The 20,824-nt window shown below is 44.8% G+C and overlaps 1 protein-coding gene across 1 annotated transcript in view; it reads left to right on the forward strand.

The window, feature by feature from the left end:
- The window catches only part of FRMPD4 (FERM and PDZ domain containing 4), a 198,292-nt gene that overhangs the window by 140,258 nt on the left and 37,210 nt on the right, over positions 1–20,824 (forward strand). Inside the window, exons 5-6 of the mRNA XM_064573738.1 lie at positions 9,679–9,724; positions 18,280–18,384. Coding sequence (XP_064429808.1) covers positions 9,679–9,724; positions 18,280–18,384 — 151 coding nt within the window. The remainder of the gene's footprint in view (positions 1–9,678; positions 9,725–18,279; positions 18,385–20,824) is intronic.

Below are 20,824 nucleotides of genomic sequence, written 5' to 3' on the forward strand. Positions count from 1 at the left end.
GCCGAAGGCAGGTGCTTAACGAATGAGCTACCCAGGTGCCCCAAAACTTTACTTTTTTTAAAATTTTTTTTTTAACTTTACTTTTCATTGAGGACTGGAAGTTAAAGCTAGAAGAGGATGCCGGATAGCTTCATGGAAATTAGAATGAGATTTAGAATTGCACACTAAGGCCTACTGGAATTTGATGAACCAATAGCAATCTTTTTGTCCATTGGTTTTCTTATTTGTTTTTAGCAGTAGAATCCTTTCTTCAACAGACACCTTCAACAGACACAATCCAGTGGGTAAAGCCCTGGAGAGTTTCTGGTTGAAAATGCACAGCAGGGGCACCTGGGTGGCTCCATCAGTTAAGCAACTGCCCTCAACTCAGGTCATGATCTCTGGGTTCTGGGATCGAGCCCAGCATCAGGCTCCCCATTCATCGGGGAATCTGCTTCTCCCTCTCCCTTTACCCCTCCCCCTGCTTGTGCACCCTCCCTCTCAAATGAATAAAAACTCTTAAAAAGATTAATTTAAAAAAAAAGAAGAAGAAGAAAACACACAGCATGCCCAGGACTCTTCCTACTGGCCTGTGGCCCTGTCTCAGAAGGGTTGCGTGGAGCACCGTTTAAAATCTGTGGGATTCCCGGGGCGCCTGGGTGGCTCAGTCGTTAAGCGTCTGCCTTCGGCTCAGGTCAGGATCCCAGGGTCCTGGGATTGAGCCCCACATCGGGCTCCCTGCTCAGAGGGAAGCCTCCTTCTCCTTCTCCCACTCCCCCTGTTTGTGTTCCCTCTCTCGCTGTGTCTCTCTCTGTCAAATAAATAAAATCTTAAAAAAAAAAAAAAAGAACTATTAAAATAAAATCTGTAGGATTCCCAATAATTTTGATACAGTTTGTAGTATTTAGTTGGATGAGTTGAATGTTGTACACTCATACCTTTTTGCACCCCTCTCTAAGACGACAGAGCTTTAACTATGTATAAGTAACTTTAGGACATTCCTGGAGCTCAGTCAGACACCAAGAGGAGTAGAAGAATAAGGTTAAGGAAGGCTAGTAGAGTTCGTCATATTAAAGAGCTAGCCATGTCACAGGACCACGAAGGAATGGCACAGTCAAATAAAACACTGTCTTCACCTGAACACGTGCATACCCAGTGACCTATCAGCCCTACTCCTAGGTACATGCCAAACAGAAGTGTGTACGTTTTTTCACCAGAGGACATCTACAAGAATAATAATAGCAATACCATCTTGCAGCTCCAATTTGAAAACCACCCAAATGCCCATCAATTGGTAAACTGTTCTGTGGTGTTAGAAGTCAGGATAATGAATGGGGTACCCGGGTGGCGCACTCAGTTAAGCGCTGGACTCTTGGTTTCGGCTCAGGTTGTGTTCTCAGGGACATGAGATCGAGCCCTACAACGGGTTCTGCGCTGGATGAGGAGCCTGCTTAAGGTTCTTCTCTCCCTCTCCCTCTGCCCCTCCCCCACTCCTCTCTCTCTCTCTCTCTCTCTCTCTCTCTCTCTCTCTCTTTAAAAAATAGAAAGGAATAAAGAAAGAAAAGAACAGAAAAACGAAGTCAGGATAGTGATTATTCCTGAGGGGGGGGTATGTCTGATACAGCCCAGGGTCTCTCAGTCTGGGCACTACTGACACTTTTGGCTGAAAATTGTTTGTTTTAGGGGGCTGTGCAGTGCACTGTAGGACACTGTCCTCTACCTACTAGATGCCAGTGGCATCCCCGTTGTTGTGACAGCCATCAGTGTCGCCAGTCATTGCCAAATGCGCTCTGTGGCGCAGAATCGTTCCCTGTTGAGAACCATCAATGTATCTCAAATGCCTGGCACTACTAGATACTCAGTAAATACTTATCAAAGGAGTGAATGAGGTGAGAGCTACTTAGTATCATACATGTGTATAAAACAATTTAATTTTTATCTCAAGAGCTGGAGAGCTGTCCTTTATGAATCTTAAATCTAAGTACCGGTTTCATCCATTAGTTAAAGGTAAGTAGTTCAAAGGTGAAAGACAACATTCATTCAGCTGAAAATAAATTAAATAGGCAAAAAATTTAGGTCAGACCAAAAACAAACATCACATGCAAATGAAACTCTCTTGACAGCAGTTCCCACATTCTGAGCGCCTAACCTGAAATTTCACTGCAAAGGTTTAAAAAGTACAGTAAAATAAAGTGCTTGAAGTGAGCCGATTTCATTTAAATGTTAATTTTGATAATCACTGCATCATTTATGTGATTTTAACCTAATGACCTAATATTTTTCACAAAGAAAAGCACAGCCTAAGCCTTAACGACATTCATTAAAATGTGAATTCGATTTTGCAAAGAATTGTGGTTTCTCCCTAGGTTTGTATCTATAGTCCTTGGCTGTATATAAGTATTTAATTCTAAACCTAAAATTACAACGTACTTTAATCCCTGCTCTGCAAAGTTCAAATACCTACCCAACAATATGCTGCCAATTGTGCCCTCAAAATTCTTCTTTGTAGTGAAGCACTTTTAGTCCAAGACTCTGGTAGGAACTTTTTCTCTCTCCTGAGTGTATTAGAGCATCTTTGTCCCTGCTTCCACCTCTGTTTGTAGGACGGACATTTTGTATTTCAATGTGAGTCCATGTCACGGTATTCTGGGGAGCCATTAAATTGGACCCTGTCTTTTCTTTGATAAGGGAGACATGTTCAATTTCAAAATCATTTGACCCCTTTGATGACTGTTTTTTAAAAACATAGTTTTTTTTTCTTTTTTAAGATTTTTATTTATTGGAAGAGAGTGAGAAAGCGCATGTGTGTGCGGGGTGGGGGGTGGGGGGGCAGAGGGAGAAAGAATCCCAAGCAGACTCTGCTCTGAGCGCAGAGGCCAACATGGGGCTCCATCTCACAACCACTGAGATCATGACCTGAGCCGAAACCAAGAGTCGGACGCCTAACCGGCTGAGCCACCCAGGTGCCCCTAAAAACATAGTTTTCAAAGTCCTTATGGACAGATGGTTTTCCAGTTTTCTATTGCTGCCCAACAAATGTAAGGGCTTAATAAAATAATTAATTAATAACTAATAAATACATAAAATAAATAATAAAATAATATCTTCTCTGTCGTGCTCTGCGGGTTGACCGGACTCATCCACATGGTTCTCGCTGGTATCTCTCTTGTCACTGCTGTTCAGAGCCAGCTAGAGCTGTAGCCACATGCAGGCTTGTTTGGGCTGCACATCCCAGGTGACTCATCCCAGCAGTTCATTCCTGCGTTCTTGCCTGGACCTGGGCAGCCGACAGAGGTGCAGCTGGCCAGGCGAGTCCCCCTCTCTCCACGGGGCTTCTCCACATGGCCAGCTTCCTCACAACATGGTGGTCGCACGGTTGTTGGCTTTCCTACCTGGTAGGTGGCTTCTCAGTGAGCATTCCAAGATACCCGTGGAATGGGTCTCTGCAAGGCTTCCTAGGATTCTTCTAACCGAGGCCTGGCAGTCATGCAGTGTCCCTTCCACACTATTTCTGTTTATCAAAAGTAAGTCACAGAACTTGCCCGGATTCAAGGGGAGGAGACTACGCAAGGTCTAGATACCAGAAGGTGTGGTTCATTGAGGTCCATCTTGGGGGGGCCTCTGTAGCTCAGATGGGAAAAGATGAACAGTTCAGTCATCCAGTTTTTCAGGGTGAGGTCGTTAACCTATTGCTTATTAAGGATCTTTTCTTAAATTCTCTCCATTTTTCCCACTGGCTACCAAACTGTTGGGGTTTTTTTGCTTGGCAGTATAACCCCTCTCTCAAGGGTTAAAATGGTACTGGGAGAGACACTGTAGAATTAGTGGCAGCCAGGCCGGTGCTCCTGGACAAGTGAACTCTTTGATCCATCTCTTCTGTCTTAGCTGCCCTGATGACTATGGTGGCTTCATTATGTGCATTTTCTTTGTCAGCATCCCCTGAACATAACTGAGAAATGACAAATAATCCCATTCCTTGCAGTTATCAAAGTAAAGACACGGTTCAGCAACAATGTGTAGAGCGTTAATGTTTCCTAATGTCCATGACAGATCACACTTAGCCTTAATGTGTTGATCTGGTTTGCATGCTTAGCCATTTGCTAGCTGTTTCCATTCTCTTCCAGCTAATGGCTTCAGCACATGTTAGGAATCGATACAATGGATAATTAGTGTCTCTCTGCAGAGTGTTGGAAAGGTCAACTAGATGAAGCATTAAACCACCAATCTAAGTAGTCCTGTGGCAACTTTTCTAAAAGTGAAGGGCAGCATTATTTCCTCCGGCTTTGCCTGCAGTTGACTAGGCAGACAATGTTATGGCTGGTTCTCAGATCATAAAAATCTTAATGTTCTTTTCACATCTCCTGGTTCAGATAGAAAGAAAAAAATAAAAAGGAAGCCTAGGACTGCAGAAAGGCTCTTCTGAGCAAAGAGTCACTGGAGAAATGCTGTTATAATCATCTCTGATTTCCTTCATCAGCAGCTGTCCACCAGCCGAGAGTGTAAGGGCCGAGGTGCACGCAGTAGCTTGCAGAAAAGAATATTTTGCTAATCTCGCCGAAGAACTCTGAAGTACAAGAAGAAGAAAGAATCTGATGTTGTGTGTGCATTTACCTTAGAAGTGAGAGTTCCAATGCCCTTTCTCTGTGTCTTACCACCTTTCTTTTCAAATAAAAATACTGCACATCAGTCGCATCATGTTAGAATGTCATGTTACAGTTTACCAAATCCTTTCATATATAGCCCTAAATTACCTCTTTATTTTGCCTTCCCATAGCTGAACCTTTCAGCCTTCATAGATTGATTCCTTACTTCATTTTTGAAGTTTAAAACCTTATAGTTAATTTTTTGGGCTTTTTTTTTTTAAGCAGGACTCTTGAATTTTGACATAAAATATCTTCCTATATATTTTAGTTATTTGGGCTTGGTTTTGTTTCGTTTTCCCAATCTCTGAGGAAATCTCAGGGCTCTTCAGAACTTTGTTACATCTGTATCAGTTTCTGAGTTGATCAGGGGATCTATTTAGTTGGTGCAGAAGGAAATATACAATAGTGCATGCCAATATGATTACATATTGCGACAATAAATTCGTGTAAATATGAAGTGAGAGAGGCAGTTTAGGAAAGATGCCAAGCTATGCTGCTCTAAGAAAAAGACGACACCGGCTTTAGCTGCATTGTTGGAAGAGATTTTAACACCGAAAGCCTCATTAGAATCCTAGCTCTTCCTCACATCACTTTGCTGGCTGCAACAAATTCACCGCCAGGGAAATTTACACATGGGATGTGTTGCCAAAGCGTGACCTGCAACCGCTGATGCCGGATGTCCCAAACATGTTTCAAGGGATCCCATCAAAAAGAGATAAGGGACTTCTGTTGAAGAATCAAAGGCAAATTTGATAGGAGCAGTTTAGGGGAGGTCAAACTCTATTTTCCTCTGCAGATCAGCACTGTGATTCAGGGATTTAAATGATGCTTTTAACAAACTCAACTATTTCAAAACTATTGGTACTGCACTTTGAAGCTATTCTTCAAAAGTAGAAGAGTCACCTGGAATTTATTATGAAATAATACTTCTCTACACATGCCCCTAAATGTATTTTTTAACGTCCCTAGCTGTTTCAGACCTTCATAAAAGGAAGTTATCTGCTTACTGGGATGTGGCATCTTCCATTCTCCATTCTAATCTTCCTGTTGAAGCGATTTTAAAATGGCTTAGATCCACACACACCACCCCCACCCCCAGGATCTTAGGGTTAGGAATTCTAAGAGATCCAAAGCAGGTTTAGGGAAATTCTCCAGTCACTTGTACACTTGTAATCACAACAGCTTGTAATCCATAGTTTAAACATTCAATTGTTGTGTGAGAATCGAAACTCCCAACTCCACAAAACGCCTTCCTTGCCCCTGTTCCATGCCTGGGAAGCCTGCAGTGGGCTAAGGGGCATTCCCCAACCTTCTTCTCTAGCTTTGGCTCCTTCCACATAGAAATGGGACCAGGACAGTAAGGTAAAAAGCAGGAGAGTTCTCACTTGATTGGCACCAACGTAATCTGGCATTGGTGTTTCCTCTATCTATGGAGGATAATGCAAGTTGACTCTTGGGCGCCTGGGTGGCTCAGTTGGTTGAGCAGCTGCCTTCGGCTCAGGTCATGATCCCAGGGTCCTGGGATCGAGCCCCATGAGCAAGGAGACTCCTTCTCCCTCTCCCTCTGCCCCTCCCCATGCTCATGCTCACTCCCTCTCTTTCAAATAAATAAAATCTTTAAAAAAGAAAAAGAGGGCGCCTGGGTGGCTCAGTTGGTTAAGCGACTGCCTTCGGCTCAGGTCATGGTCCTGGAGCCCCGGGATCGAGTCCCGCATCGGGCTCCCTGCTCGGCAGGGAGTCTGCTTCTCCCTCTGACCCTCCCCCCTCTCTTGTGCTCTCTCTCATACTCTCTCTCTCAAATAAATAAATAAATCTTAAAAAAAAAAAAAAAAAAAAAGAAAAAGAAAGTTGACTCTTTCCCTTATGGGCATGTTTGTGGATTCCTGGAAGATTTCTCCAACTGCAGCTCCCTTGAGTCAGAGAGAACCCAGAGGATGGCTGGCTTCTCCATCTTTCTACCAAAGCTCTCCCACCCCTAGAGCGGCTCAGCTGAGCAAGATGCCTTTCTTCAATGACCCCAAGGTACCGTTTCTACTGCATCGTCCACATATTGGCCCCAGGAATTGCACACTTTAGGCCTGCCTCAGTGGGAGGGTAGGAATTTTGTAAATGTAGCCTCTGTTCTTTGGGCATATGTTGCTTCTACCAACCTCTCCCAGTTGCCTTTTGTTGTTGTTTTTAATTAAGCAATGAGTCCAGCTCCGAGGTGCATAAGGGGTTAAAAGTCCCAAACTCTGGTTTTCAGTACCTCCTTGAAAGTCCTGCAGCACCTTGCTTTGGCGTGCAAAGCTGATTGGGATCTGTTGGCATGAAGCCTCAGCTGGATCCGCCTCAGCTGGCTTGGCATCCTGTAACTTACGAACACACAGGGCTTCCTTGTTGTTGTTGTTGTTGTTGTTGTTGTTGTTGTTGTTTTACCCATCGTAGGATTGAGTGAGGAATCCTAACAGACCCAAAGCACTATGGAGTTCATTCTTCATGTCTGGCAGGGGTAATTAAGTACTTGTAGATGAAAGGAAACAGAAATAAAAGCCCATTCCCAGAGCTGATAATAGTTCTATTGAGATTTTTCCATCAATTCTTTTCTTTCTAACAGGATGGTGGGAGCCAGGACGGCACAGGGGTGTACCAGCCTCTGTCACCTTTACTCTTGGCTCAGCCACGACTGGCCCTCAGCATCCAACACTCTTGTGTTTCTTGGTTCTGATCCTGCAGAGAGGAAATCCGATTGGCTCACTCCAACCCCTGGGTCCAATCAGCTCTGCCCTGAGCACGGATCCCTGGGCCCAGTGCCTGCTCCCGAGGGCCCTGGGGGCAGGCCTTGGGCAGAGCACGCCCACTACTATGGCTGCCATGTGCACAAAGGCTTCAGTCAACTGGGCTGTATCCCATCTCTCATCTGCTGGGCGTTCCTTGTTTCCCTCAAGCAAGGGGAACTCGAGTAAGAGCTGAGAAGCAGCACTTGTGTTGCTTTCTGAGTGTTTGTTTCTCTCATGCAGACATCTGTATGGCAACAGTGGGGGCTGGGGGATGGTGTTAGGTCCACCAAATGAGTGGTAGTTTGGTGCAGTGGATTGGCCCCAAAGAGTTGGGAGGCTGGTCCTCCATTGTCTTGGTGAGCAAATGAGGGATTACTTCAGAGGTCTCCAAGAGCCACCTCCCCTTCAGCAGTTCGTAAGATTGCTAACATACATCTACCCCCCATTTCTTCATCCTCTTCCAACTCATGAGTTTTTTATTAAACCATACGTGCAGAGAGTGGAATTCATCAAACTCATCCATTCAGGGTATAAACAATCATCATAGACCCATGGAAGGCCCCTCTTCTCTGATGTTGCTTATTTATATTCACGCCCGCCCCTCTCTCCCCTGAGAGAAATCCTTTGGAACACGTTTAGTGTGTCCTTTAGTATGCGCGTGTGGTTTTGCACTTTTGCGAATGGTCTTCTGTTCTGTACCCTGTCTGGTTTCTTACCTTGCGTCTGAAGCACCATCCTCAGAGTTACCAGGCACAGCTAGGCTCCTGCCTCTTCCTGTCACATCCTTCCATGCTGTGCATCCACGCACGTCCGTGTCCACTGTCCTATAGCTGGATGCCCAGCTGCTCTCTAGCGCTTCACCCCCATACAGCCCTTAAAGGCCAGCGGCAGAATTTCTTTGTGATCTAAACCAGAGTGGAAAGCTGAGGTCATAGTGCATGTGACACTGAGCTTTGCCTAGTGATGCCACAATGCTCCGCCGAAGGGCTGCACCTGTCCACACACCCAGCAGCAATGCATGATCACTCCTTGTATCCACTTCACTCTGCCTTGGTTATACTGTTGCTCTGTTTCTCCATCTAATGGGAATGCTGGCTGCGTACTTCTTACTGGAGCTTTCTGCCCACCGTTGGCAACTGGGAACGCAGGGGAGCACACGGGCTGCTATTAACCACGTGCTGCTCCCTGCCGCCACCCAAAATTACCATCATCCGAGATGTTCTGGTACTTCTCTGAGTTTCTTGCGTTTTATTCCTCCCCTCTCTACTCTGTTGATTTCTGTCCTCCCCCACCACACTCCCCACCTCCCGGTCCACACCCAGCGCTGCTGTGGCCAGTGGCCCAACCCGGTCCAACCCAGCCTGACGGGAGGGCACCTAGCCCCAGTGCAAAGATTGCTAGAAATACGATCTGCCGTGGCTTCTTCCAGGAAATGGCCTTGAAACGGACTCCCTTTACTTTATTCATTTGGACAGAAAATCACAAAAGCAGGTCATTCATTAAAACCTAGAGTAGGAAAAGTCAGCGTCTCCTCAACAAAGTGGCATCTGACCTTCCTTCTACTCAGGATGGAAAGGGAAGGAAGGAAAAGTATTATACCCACAGCATGATTTTCCCTGAGGGGTTGAGTTATTTGTCAGGATTGGGTTATTTGGGGGACATTAAATAAACCATGATATTGCCTTGGGGGACACCTATCGTGAACACGATTTCCCGGCGAGTGCCCATCTGAACTACTTAGTGCCCCAGCGTCCTGGGCGTTGTTACTGTGGACCCGGTGAGCTCCCTGGCGTGGGGAAGTGATGTTCGCGGGGTGCTATTTGCACACAAGAAACCCGCACTGACAGTTCTCTTTCATGCTGCTGACCCTGAGCAGATATGGATGTTACGAATTTTTAAAAATCGATTCCCTTTCTAGAAAATTAAAATCAAAAGGGGGAGAATCAATGTGGAGGGTAGCGGAAAGTGCGGAGACTGATGGAGTCGAGGCTTCTCCACCAGTCGTTTCTCTGGGCGAGTGCTGATTTCAAAGGCGTGCTGTTCGGCCTCACAGATAATGCGCCCAACATAAACCGCATGGGAAGCTTTCAATCAGGCTGTTTGTTACACTGGGTGAACACTGGATTTTGGTTTTCTCTGAGGTCTGAAAGCCCATTTTTGAGCTTTTTGATTTACTCTGCCTGAGAGCCCCGGAAACATTCGCCAACACATCATGCATTGCATTTCAAAAGAACGCTGTCATGTAGAGTCCGGCCTCTGTGCATTTCATAAATATGTTTGTTTTTCTTCTCTTTCAGAAGCTGCAAAGAATCGATACTCCTCACTGTTATTCAGCCTTACCCTGTAAGTGTCTTGTGAGTGAAAGTGCCACTGTATGATCCCAGGATTCTAGCCTCCTCCTCCTCCCAGGCCGGGGAAACCGTGACAATGAGTAACAGCAGAGAAAAACAGCATGCACTCACAATATGAGTTCAGAAGTCTTCATTATTTGTATTTTATACACCATGATAGCAAAACCATTCATAGGAGAGAAAGGAAAATAACGCATTTTCTATATATCTTGAAAACCAGCTATTCAATCTGTGGGACTCACATCTGGAAATCAGACAAGACTCAAGACTTTCTTATGGTTTCTAGCTTAAGAATCACAAATGGAATGGGAATGTTTGATTGTAGGATGTTCTAGCATAATTCTTTTTCATATCCCCTTCTAATTGGTAGATATTTCAGGGAGACCTCCCCCCTTTAAAGGTGGCTATTAGAGGAAATACGGCTGTCAGAATTTGATTTAAGCGTACAATTCAATGATCTGTATAAAATTTACCAAAGTTTGCAGGCATCACCACGGTCCAGTTCGAGAACACTTCCTTCAGCCCCATGAGAACCCTCGTTCCCATTTACAGTGAATACCCCCTGCCTACCCTCAGACCCAGACAACTACTAACTGACCTTCTATTTCTGTAGATTTGCTGTTGCTTGTGAATTCCATACATCGGCAGTTGAACCCAAAAATAGCAAGAAATTCCTCCAGATCCCCCCCCAAAACATTTACCATCGGTACTTTGTGGCCTTTGCAGGGATTCATGGAAATCCCACCTGTTTACGCTTCTGTTTTCTTCCCCGTGGAGTTGGAGGCTCTGCCAATGGTCGGTCTCCATCTCCTGACCAAACTCTTTCTCTCCCCTGTCCCAGCACTTCCCTCCTAAGCACTATGGCCTAAGCATTTCAGGCAGGAAAAAAATATGTATTCAAGATTCCAATAAGATAACAAATAGAATTAACCAAGACAATAAATCATGCCATCCAGGATGTAACTATTTATAATAAAAGCTTAGTTTACCATTCACTGTTCCTTTTGGTCCCTCTCTGCCACAACTGCACACGCATGTCTGGATTTGAAAACCAAGGAGACAGCAGGATGTAAGAGAACCGAGATTTGAGATCTAGTTCCCAGCAATAGAACAGGTGACTCCCACACCCGCTCAGATTTCTGCACCTGCCTGAGAGGGTCACACTGACTCATGGGCAAGGGCTCCCCTGCTCTGCATCTCATGATTCTGTGATTCCTTCCAGAGAAAGTACAGCTACATTGTTTCTGTTAACCCGATTGTCACTCACACTCACTTCAAATCTATCCACACTTCCTCATTTCTTGACAGTGGACAAATAGGTTGGGTGAAGCCAATGGAAGTGTCTACAATAACCGAGTGGTTGGCCAACTACAAATTCCTAATGGAACTTCAAGTTCCCCTTGTGTTTCCTGAATTCTCTCTTCCCACTTTGTAACCTCTTAGACATGCGAGATCAGAACCATTGTATTCCAGGGGGTATAGCTCAGTGGTAGAGCATTTGACTGCAGAACCATTGTATTCCATACCAGGTTATTTTTGCAATGTGAGGTGATGTTTTACCCCATGCAGTAAAGTTGGAGAAAGAACAAGGAGTTTGGCATTTAAGTTAAGGGTTGTGTCTTGTGGCTTTGCTTGCTGTTTTTGCCATTTGAGTGTGCGTGACTGGTTATTCATATGAATACTCATTATTATCAGTGAGTCGTGGAACTTCCTGTAATCGATCATCTGGAGCTTTCCAGGAACAAGTGTTGCATGTTCTTCTGGCCAACGGCTGCACCTCTGCGCCTTGCAGCAGTCTCTCCCTGCCTGGTCATTGTGGATGGAATCCTCGTCTTTGACTTTCCTTGACCAGCCCTACTTCCTGAAATGCCCACTACATACCCCACCCCACCTCCTCAGCCTAGCCAAACCGTTCTCACCTTCCAAGCCTCAGCACAAGCTCTAAATGCTATCTCAGGGTTTCTCACTGTCCCCACTGCTGACATTTGGCCTGGAGAACTCTACATTCTGTGGTGTCGTTCCATGGCCTATGGGATATTTAGTAGTATCTCTGGCCTCTACCCATTAGATGCTAGTGGTGCCTTCTCCCCATATTGTGACAACCAAAAATGTCTCCAGGCATTGCCAGGGGTGCCTGGCGTCGGGGGGATTCCTTCCACTTGGGAACCACTGTCCCACCTAGAGTCTCCCCTCACTGATCCAGCCCAAAGTGGCTTTTTCCTCTGCAGTATGGGAATGGAAATGAAGGAATTGAAACCCCAAAGTGACTTAAATAGACAGATTAGACCCAGAGAGGAGAGAAGATGGGAGAAGAGGCTACATGTTCTTCCTTACATTTTTGTGTTTGGATTTTCCTACCGGCACATTGCTTTTTAAAATACAAAACCTCCCTGAGTCCCACTTACTTGCTGAACATTTCTCTCAGCAGTCGGGATTGGCTTCCTGGAACAGATGACCCACCAGGCCAAAAGAACGTGTATAATTTCTACTTTTATTGCAGATAGTCAAAATTAGCATTTTAATTTATCCTGTAACTTGCCGGCCAGCATTTGTGATGTTGTATTTCTTCTGCCTAATAGGGTCCAGTCCAGACAGAGAGCCGATGTTTGCCCCTTCTTACCTCACTCCACACGGTCCCGGGGCACCCACAGTGAGCCCAGCTGTGGAAACTCCTGAGGCTTTTGAGAAGCCATTTTTAACAGGCTGCTGCCTTGTTTGTGAAGCATTATAGATGGCTCTCCCCCTCCGCCATGTTTACTTTATTTCTTAGAGAAAAATTGTGGAAGCATAGAAGGAAATACACACAAAAGCAAAAAAATATGTGTCAGCACGTCTTTTCCTCAGAGACAAGCAGTGTAAACAATCGGCCTGTTTCCTTCCAGTCATTTGATAGATGCCTTGTCAGTAGTGGAGATCTTGGACATACAGTTTCTTCTGCTCCTTTCACTGAGTCTATCATAAGCATGGTTTCATACCATCGAGAATTCTTTGTAAGCATCGTATCCATGGCTGGAAAGCATTCTATCGAACCAGGATTTACTTAACCAGCACCCTTCATACTGACTTCAATGGTTTTTACTTCTGCATGCAACATCTTTGTGTAGAAGTCTTTATCTGTATCTAGTCAGTAGTTCCCCCATTCCATTACAATGGCATTCTAGAAAAGGAATTTCTGGATTTCTCACGATTTTTTTTTTTTTAAGATTTTATTTATTTGACAGAGCACAAGCAGAGGGAGAGAGAGGGAGAAGCAAGCTCCCCGCTGAGCAAGGAGCCCAATGCGGGGCTCGATCCCAGGACCCTGGGATCATGGCCCCAGGCCGAAGGCAGACGCTTAACTGACGGAGCCACCCAGGCGTCCCTGGATTTCTTATGAATTTTATTCCATCTTTTATACCATCTTCTTTCCTTGCACTGTTACTGTTTTTTATTACAGAGCTTTCTTGGCTAACTCCTTCCTCCTCTCCTTTGACTCTGCCTCCCACAATTCCCAAATCTAGAACTTCCAGAACTTCCTAGTCTAAAGACAGAGACTATTGAAAGAGTCTCAATTACCTCCCCTCACACAGTCCCAGCTTAATGAGACTTGGGATAAGTCACTCTCCATTCTCTGGTCCATGCTTCACATTCACTCAGCCTTTTTCTAGGCGCAAGAGCTGAGGGACCTGCTTGCCTGCTTCTCCCTTCCTGCCCAACTTCCACTAGGTTCCACACACGTGAGGGAGGCCACATATCTCCTCATGGGAGCCCCCGAGTATTAGATGGTATCAGAACCCAGACCAGATCCTCCTGCCATGTGTCATGCTGAGCGTGCCAGCCCAATACCCAGCCGAGAGCGCCAGTGATTGTTTGCCCATGGGTTTTTTCGGGCTGCAAGAGGATGCTCATGCAGCAGGCCACAAGTGCTGAGGAAATAACACTCCTGGACGAGCAGCCCCTCCATCACTGATTGACAGGAGCTGATGAATATATACCCTAGCTCTCTGTCTCCTCTGACATTCTAACTCTGAGGCCTGTGGGCTGCCTCGTTCCAAGATGTCCCCAACCGCTTTAAGCTCCAGTTGCTCACAGTGGCGAATGACTTACAGAATGCTTCATTGGCTTACTCTTCCACCCCGTCTCCCTTCCTCCTGCCCACCTATGCGTGCTTCCTGGGAGCGCCTCCCATTCAGCTACCTGTTTGTGGAGTCTTGTCTCAGGGTCTACTTTGGGGGACCTCCACGCTAAGTTACCCGGTGAGAACTGTGGGCTACTGAGACCTCAGCAAATATGTACTCCATGCCTACTGTGTCTGTAGTACTGTAGACATACAGGAAGTGCAAATGTAAGACCTTATGCTTTAGTTTCAGAAATTTTACCGTATTTATGTAATTTTTTCCAAATGATGTTTTCTAGTGACTTCTCAGCATCTAAAAGCCCCAAGAGCATGGCACACATCTACTCTGGCCACCTTAGCAACTTCTAATCTTAAATTAATTAATGGCAGGAGAATCTGATTATTTTAAATGGTAATTACTCATCATTTCCCAACACAGGATAGGAAATGCTTGTGATCAGCACCTACAGGCCTTTAGATTGCTAAGAATTAACTCATCGGGTTACTGAGTGGTGTACATTGTATGTTTTTTGAGCTGCAAAAGGAGATCCGAGTGAAAACCACAGTCTTGGCGGGATTACATACCCTGCGTGTCGCAAATAACTCCAGCCAGTGGGATAAGCCATTATTTTGTTGACTCTAACTCAGTGACCTTCAGACTCAAGGAGCTTATGTTTTTATTAACCAGAAGTAATTTTTAAAACATATGTCAGTTATATAAAATAGTCGCAAATCCAGAACAAGAAAAATGCCCTGGCCTGAATTCTTGGCCTTGTATCCCAAGTCCGTTGACTTCAAAATACATGTAGAATAGTATTTACTTAACTACCTTGGCTATCTAGGTTCCTGGCTGGTTCTCTTCATTTATCAGGTTTGTCGTTAGGGCAGGGCAAATAAATCTGGGGAAGAGGCTATAGGGGAGAGGGAGAAGCAGGACACCCCCCCCCCCCCGCCCCCGTTGAGCAGGGAGCCCGATGCGGGACTCAATCCCAGGACCCTGGGATCATGACCTGAGCCGAAGGCGATGCTTAACCGACTGAGCCACCTAGGCATCCCTGTGAAATGCTTTTTATTGAGGCAAGCAGTGACATACATAGATCATCTTAAGAAAATGTGGCAAAGTATTACATTAAAAGATTCGGATGCACAGAGGAACCAACGTCCGTACCTGGCGTGTTGGACACTTGTGAGAGGCTTCATTCACAAACAACGCTGGAGCCTCGGGGCACAGCCTCGCTCAAGCGCCTCATCTAATCAGTGGCGTCAGTCCCGGGTGGCTTTCTGACAGCCACTCCCCTTGTGTGAAACCCATTGCGCCGGTGTAAATATTGCCTGCTTAGAATCATTAAAGGAGAATAATGTTTTCCCTTCAGCTGAAAAATGGCATATCAAAACCGCACGATTTGTTCATTAATCATCACCAAACCCAGTCTAGAATTACAGATAGGGAGGAGAACGCCACCGTCGCATCACTTAAGCTCTGTAGTAGGACTCTTTTTGTTTTTTTAAGTTTGTTTGTTTAGTAATCTCTACACTCAACGTGGGGCTCTGAACACTCGACCCCAAGATCAAGAAGTTCATGCTCCACCCACTGAGCCGGTCAGGCGCCCCTGGAGTAGGACTTTTATTTTTTATTTTTTTAAAGATTTTATTTATTCATTTGAGAAAGAGAGAGAGAGAGAGAGAGCGCACAAGCAGGGGGAGCCACAGAGGGAGAGGGAGAAGCAGGCTTCCCGCGGAGCAGGGAGCCCAATGCGGGGCTCGATCCCAGGACCCTGGGACCATGACCTGAGCCGAAGGCAGACGCTTAACGACTGAGCCACCCAGGCGCCCCTGGAGTAGGACTTTTACAAAGTCATGTTGAACATGTTCAAAGTTGTTGTTCTTTAGAGTCTTTTGGGTTCTTGGTTTTGTTTTCTTTTGTTGTGTTCTAAGAGGGCAGCCCTTCTCTGAAAACATCTTGCATAAATAGGGGAATTAAAGCTCTGGCAGCCAAACCATTCATTCATCCATCCAGTCCCCTCAGACACTGATCAGAGCAGAGGGTGGGATAGGTGTGGAGGGGAACTTGAGATAACAGGATTTTTTTCCAGTATTTAAGAAAACTCCACCCGGAAATAGACATACACATATTTTATCGTATTTTTTTCAATAGTGATTTTGTCTTCTTATAATAAGATGCACATAACGTAAAGCTACCATTTTCACTATTTTAAAGTATTCAAATCTAGGACATTAAGTGCATCCACCATCTTGTTCGACTGTCGCTGCTGTCTAGTTCCAGAACCTTTTCATGACCCCAAAAGGAAATCAACCCTGCAGATGTTAGTCGCTCCCCATTCTCCTCCCCAGCCCAGGGCAACCACTAATCTACCTTCTGTCTATATGGATTTGCCTGTTCTGGACAGTTCATGTAAATGGAATCAAATCCTACAATACGTGGCCTTTTGTGTCTGGTTTCTTTCACTCAGCATAATGTTTTTGAGGTTCATCTATGTTGTAGCACGAACCAGAACTTCATTCCATTTTATGGCTGAATAATATTCCATTGTGTGGATTTGTCATTTCATCATGTTGTTTTGATTGATCTCAAGTATACTTGTATTTGACAAAGATGGGAACCTTCTTCATTTTTACTTGAAATTCAAAGTATGGGACACCCTAAGTGGCTTTTGTGCCTTGAGATTAATACAATACACAGAAAGTTGAGCCTCTGTGTTGGTTCTAGAGTCAGTTACTAGGATTCTTTCCACAACAGTCTGAACCTCTTAGGACTACAAACCATGAAAACCATTAGGTTGGACAATGCAATTTGCAGTATTTGACAATTTTAATCTATAAAATAGCAATTTCATGATTCAAACTAAATATTTACCTGTATATTAGTTTCAGTAGAGAATGCAGTCCTCTTTAAAAATAAACAAATGGTGCCCGCAGCATAGTAGACGCCTCCTAGATGCGAGTTCCCTTCTCCTCAGGCTTCATTAAAATTACGCAACAAGGATGATTCTCACATGGAGTAAATTGACCAGGACTGTGCAGTAAGAGCTCCCTGGATCATAGTACCCTTCTGAGCAAGTTTCCCTCTTGCATGTTTAGTTTCTGAGGAAGAAAAATTGAGTCACTCGGCTCCTCTTTCCAATAAGAGACAGTACAATTGACCCTTGAACAACATGGGTTTTGGGAGCACCAACCCCTGTGCAATCAAAAACCTGCATGTAACTTTTGACTCCCCAAAAACTTAACTACTGATAGGTTGACCAGAAGCCTTACCGATAACGTAAACACATATTTTGTATGTTCTATGTATTATATACTGTGTTCTTAGAATAAAGCAAGCTATGGAAAAGAATGTTATTAAGAAAATCATAAGGAAAATATGTTGGAGTGTCTGGCTGGTTCAGTCAGTAGAGCATCTGACTCCTGATCTTGGGGTCTTGAGTTTGAGCCCCAAGTTAGGTGTAGAGATTACTTAAAAAAATAATAACAAAATAAATATAAATTTTAAAAAGGAAAGTACATTTATGGTATTGTACTGTACTTTCCCCAAAAAATCCACATATAAGTGGATCCTGTGCCATTGAAGGGTCAACTGTACAAAGAGCCTTTACAATGAGACAGAATATGAAGTCCACATTCAGTTGTAAGCCAAGGTGGTCTCTGCCCTCTCCTGCAAGACCCCAGGATGACAGGTTACCAACAAGAGGCTGAAATTCAAGTTTTGGGCACATAAAGTGGGGGTGTTTTGCAAGTGTGTGCGTTTGCCTGTTCACATGCCCTTAAGCCCTTCATGTGAATAACAGTGGGATTATTGATCACTTTAGAACTATCAGTGACTCTTCTCCACCTCATTAAAATAATGAGTGATCAATTCGACATGAACCCAACATGAGATTTGACCACCACTTCACCCCCCACATCATGCTCAAAGCTCTATAGTCAAAGCAAGGTTTGTGTACTTTCACAGCCATCATTTTAAAAAATCCTTGGGTGGGGCGCCTGGGTGGCTCAGTTGGTTGAACGTCAGACTCTTGATTTCGGCTCAGGTCGTGATCTCAGGGTTGTGAGATCGAGCCCTGTGTCAGGCTCTGCGCTGGGCATAACACCTGCTTAAGATTCTCCCTCTTCCTCTGCCCCTGCTCTCTTTCTCTCCCTCTCTTCCTTTTTAAGAACAAGAAAAATAAGAAGATTCTCGGGAATGTGCTCAGTAAGAACAAGGACCATGCTATTTGCAGTTCTGGTCTGCTGACTAAATCAAACCTCCTACTTTATGAGCATGACAGGGTTTTGATTGCCTCCGTGATTTGTGTTTCATCCTCGAATTGGACATGCACCAAACATACTTTTTAGCAAAAATATTGCATATTCGAGAGGATAAAGCTTAGAAAACAAGTGTTCCAGGGTTTGCATTATGTTCCCAATAATCATATCCAATGTTTTCTTTTTTCTAGTCTCCCAAGTCAGCATTTATTAGTGCTGCAAAAAAGGCAAGATTAAAGTCCAATCCAGTCAAAGTGCGGTTCTCCGAGGAGGTCATCATCAATGGCCAAGTGTCGGTGAGTTGACTGTTGCCTGCTTGCGACTCAGAGTGGCTGAAATAGGGGCTTTGCACAAAGCACAGCCAGTCGCCCCTCTGGAATGGTCAATTGAGAATTCGTGGTTGGATTTCACAGGGCTGCTGAATCTCAGAATTGTAAAGGGCTTGAGAGATCACCATGTTGTGCCTGATGGGTTCCCTCTATCGTATCCAGAATATGTAGTCATCCAGTGTGTCTTTGAATGCTTCCAGTGTTAGAAACCTCACTACTTTGCAAAGAAGTTCATTTGATCTGAGATCCCTGGCATTGCCCCATATTGAGGAAAATAGGCCTCTTTGGAACTTCCACCTGCTTCTTCTCATTGTGCCAAATGAGCATGCTTCCATTATATATTTTGAGAAAGGTTTCCCCTAAGTTTTTCCTTATTCAAAATCAAATGTCTATTCTTTTCACTAATCAAAATGGAAAGAAGTTAAGATGCTGGGAAAGTGTTATATATGCAAGCAGAAGTGAAGAAATATTTCCTGGATCTCCATCAATAGGTCTTGATAGAAATCATGATTGCTCAGGCACATAATTCATCTTCAAAATGAACAGTGCAAACATCAATAGGATGCTGTATTTTTCATTTTTTCCCCCAAGAAAATCTAGCCTCATGTTTTTAGTTTTTAGAAAGTGGTCATCTAAGGCACTAATCATTTTTGGACCTCTGAAATACCAGCTTTTGTTGTGGAGGTTATGTTGTTGCTGGCGGTGGTGTTTAAATAAACTCACAAAGACAAAATCTCGTCCATGACATGCTCATGACGGGTCACAAATTCTTCCCTGAGGGTGGTCCTGGATCTGAATTTGAAGACGTAGGCCTGCACATCCTGAGCGAGGCCCTCCTGATCCACGTGTCTCCTTGTCAAAACTTGCTGACCTGTGTCTGCCCCGCTTGGAGTCTAGGGGTCAGCTGGCCAATCTGTTCAACTACGTGATGCTTGTGGGAGGGGCCTCGGGCTGTCACTGTGCTGCCCTGGGAGCATTTCAGCTGTGGCCTTGTCCTCCCAGTCGCATCTCCCGCCCCATCTCCTCTGTCCCCATTCACCCCACTCTGTTCTGCTCACCACAGTGCCTCCCTGCCCCTCTGGATGCAGTTAGCATCCATTAGCATTTCACAAGACAAAGCAGGAAGGTTCCAGTCGCAGAGGAATCATGGTATCGCAGAAGGTCATCCGAAACTTACCCCATCTTTTCTCCAGCTTCCGAGCACGAGATTGGGCAATCAGCTTGCACATCTTTTTTTTTTTTTTTTTAAGATTTTATTTATTTATTCATTAGAGACAGAGAGAGAGAGGCAGAGGGAGAAGCAGGCTCCCAAGGAGCAGGGAGCCCGATGCGGGACTCGATCCCAGGACCCTGAGATCATGACCTGAGCCGAAGGCAGACGCTTAACCATCTGAGCCACCCAGGCGCCCCAGCTTGCACATCTTTAGAGAGAATATGATTCTAGAAGCTGCAATGGCAGTTTTACTTCGTCCTGGATATAATAGGGCTCATTCAAGGCAGCTGGTGTGTGAGGACAGCTCTGGGGGTCAGTCATCACCTGCAGCCCCCGCTGCCTCCCCACAGGCCTATGTGTGGCAGGGACGTTCAGTCACGTGTCTGCACCTCAACCTTTGGAACCATCTTCATGTCCAGCCTACTCTTGCTCTACCGAGTCATCGTGTGTCTGTTCATGTGGACTTGGAGCCAAACCCCCTTCGTGAATTGGGTAGCAAGAAAGTCATGTGTCAAGTCCACAGGAGGAGAAAGGAGAGGGAGGAAACTCAGAGAAAGGAACAGAAAGTGAAAGGCAAAGAGTCTCTTACAGAAATACTTAGAGATTGAGTTCTCATGGACTATCTGTAGGACATTAGCCAATCTCTGGACATCTTGTCTTCAGTTTCTTCATCTGTAAAACAAGGGACATAGGGTTTCGTGATTGGTGAGTTCCGCTTGACTTCTGTGACCCCATGACCAGCTACATGTGAGAAAAGATTGGCGGAACTCATCCCACATGCCTTCTTTCTTCCCCTGCCATATCTCCCTACTTTCAATTAAAGAGAAAATTCAAAGGAATACATTTCTATTGTTAATTTTTGGTCATGTTCCAAGCATCTCTTTTTGAATTATTTTTAAGTTACGATGTTTGTTATAGACTCAGTGTTTTAATCTTTAACACACTAACCCATTCCTTAAATGTCCCCTTGGAGTTTAAGGAACATTTCTAAATGGGTTAAAAATTATTCCGTAAAGGTTAAAAATTGTTCTACCTTCCTGGCTCAGTCGGTGGAGCGTGCAACTCTTGAGCTCTCGGGGTCGTGGGTTGGAGCCCCACATTGGGCATGGAGCCTGCTTTAAAAAAATTGTTTCCTAAAACAACTTTATACTTCAAGCTTGTTACTGCTTGTTACTCACTTTGCATGAGCTCTGC

The sequence above is a fragment of the Mirounga angustirostris genome, unplaced genomic scaffold, assembly GCF_029215605.1.
Source record: "Mirounga angustirostris isolate CCGP_5_RB_7025 unplaced genomic scaffold, mMirAng1.0.hap1 SCAF_11, whole genome shotgun sequence".
In the NCBI taxonomy this organism is placed as follows: Eukaryota; Metazoa; Chordata; class Mammalia; order Carnivora; family Phocidae; genus Mirounga; species Mirounga angustirostris.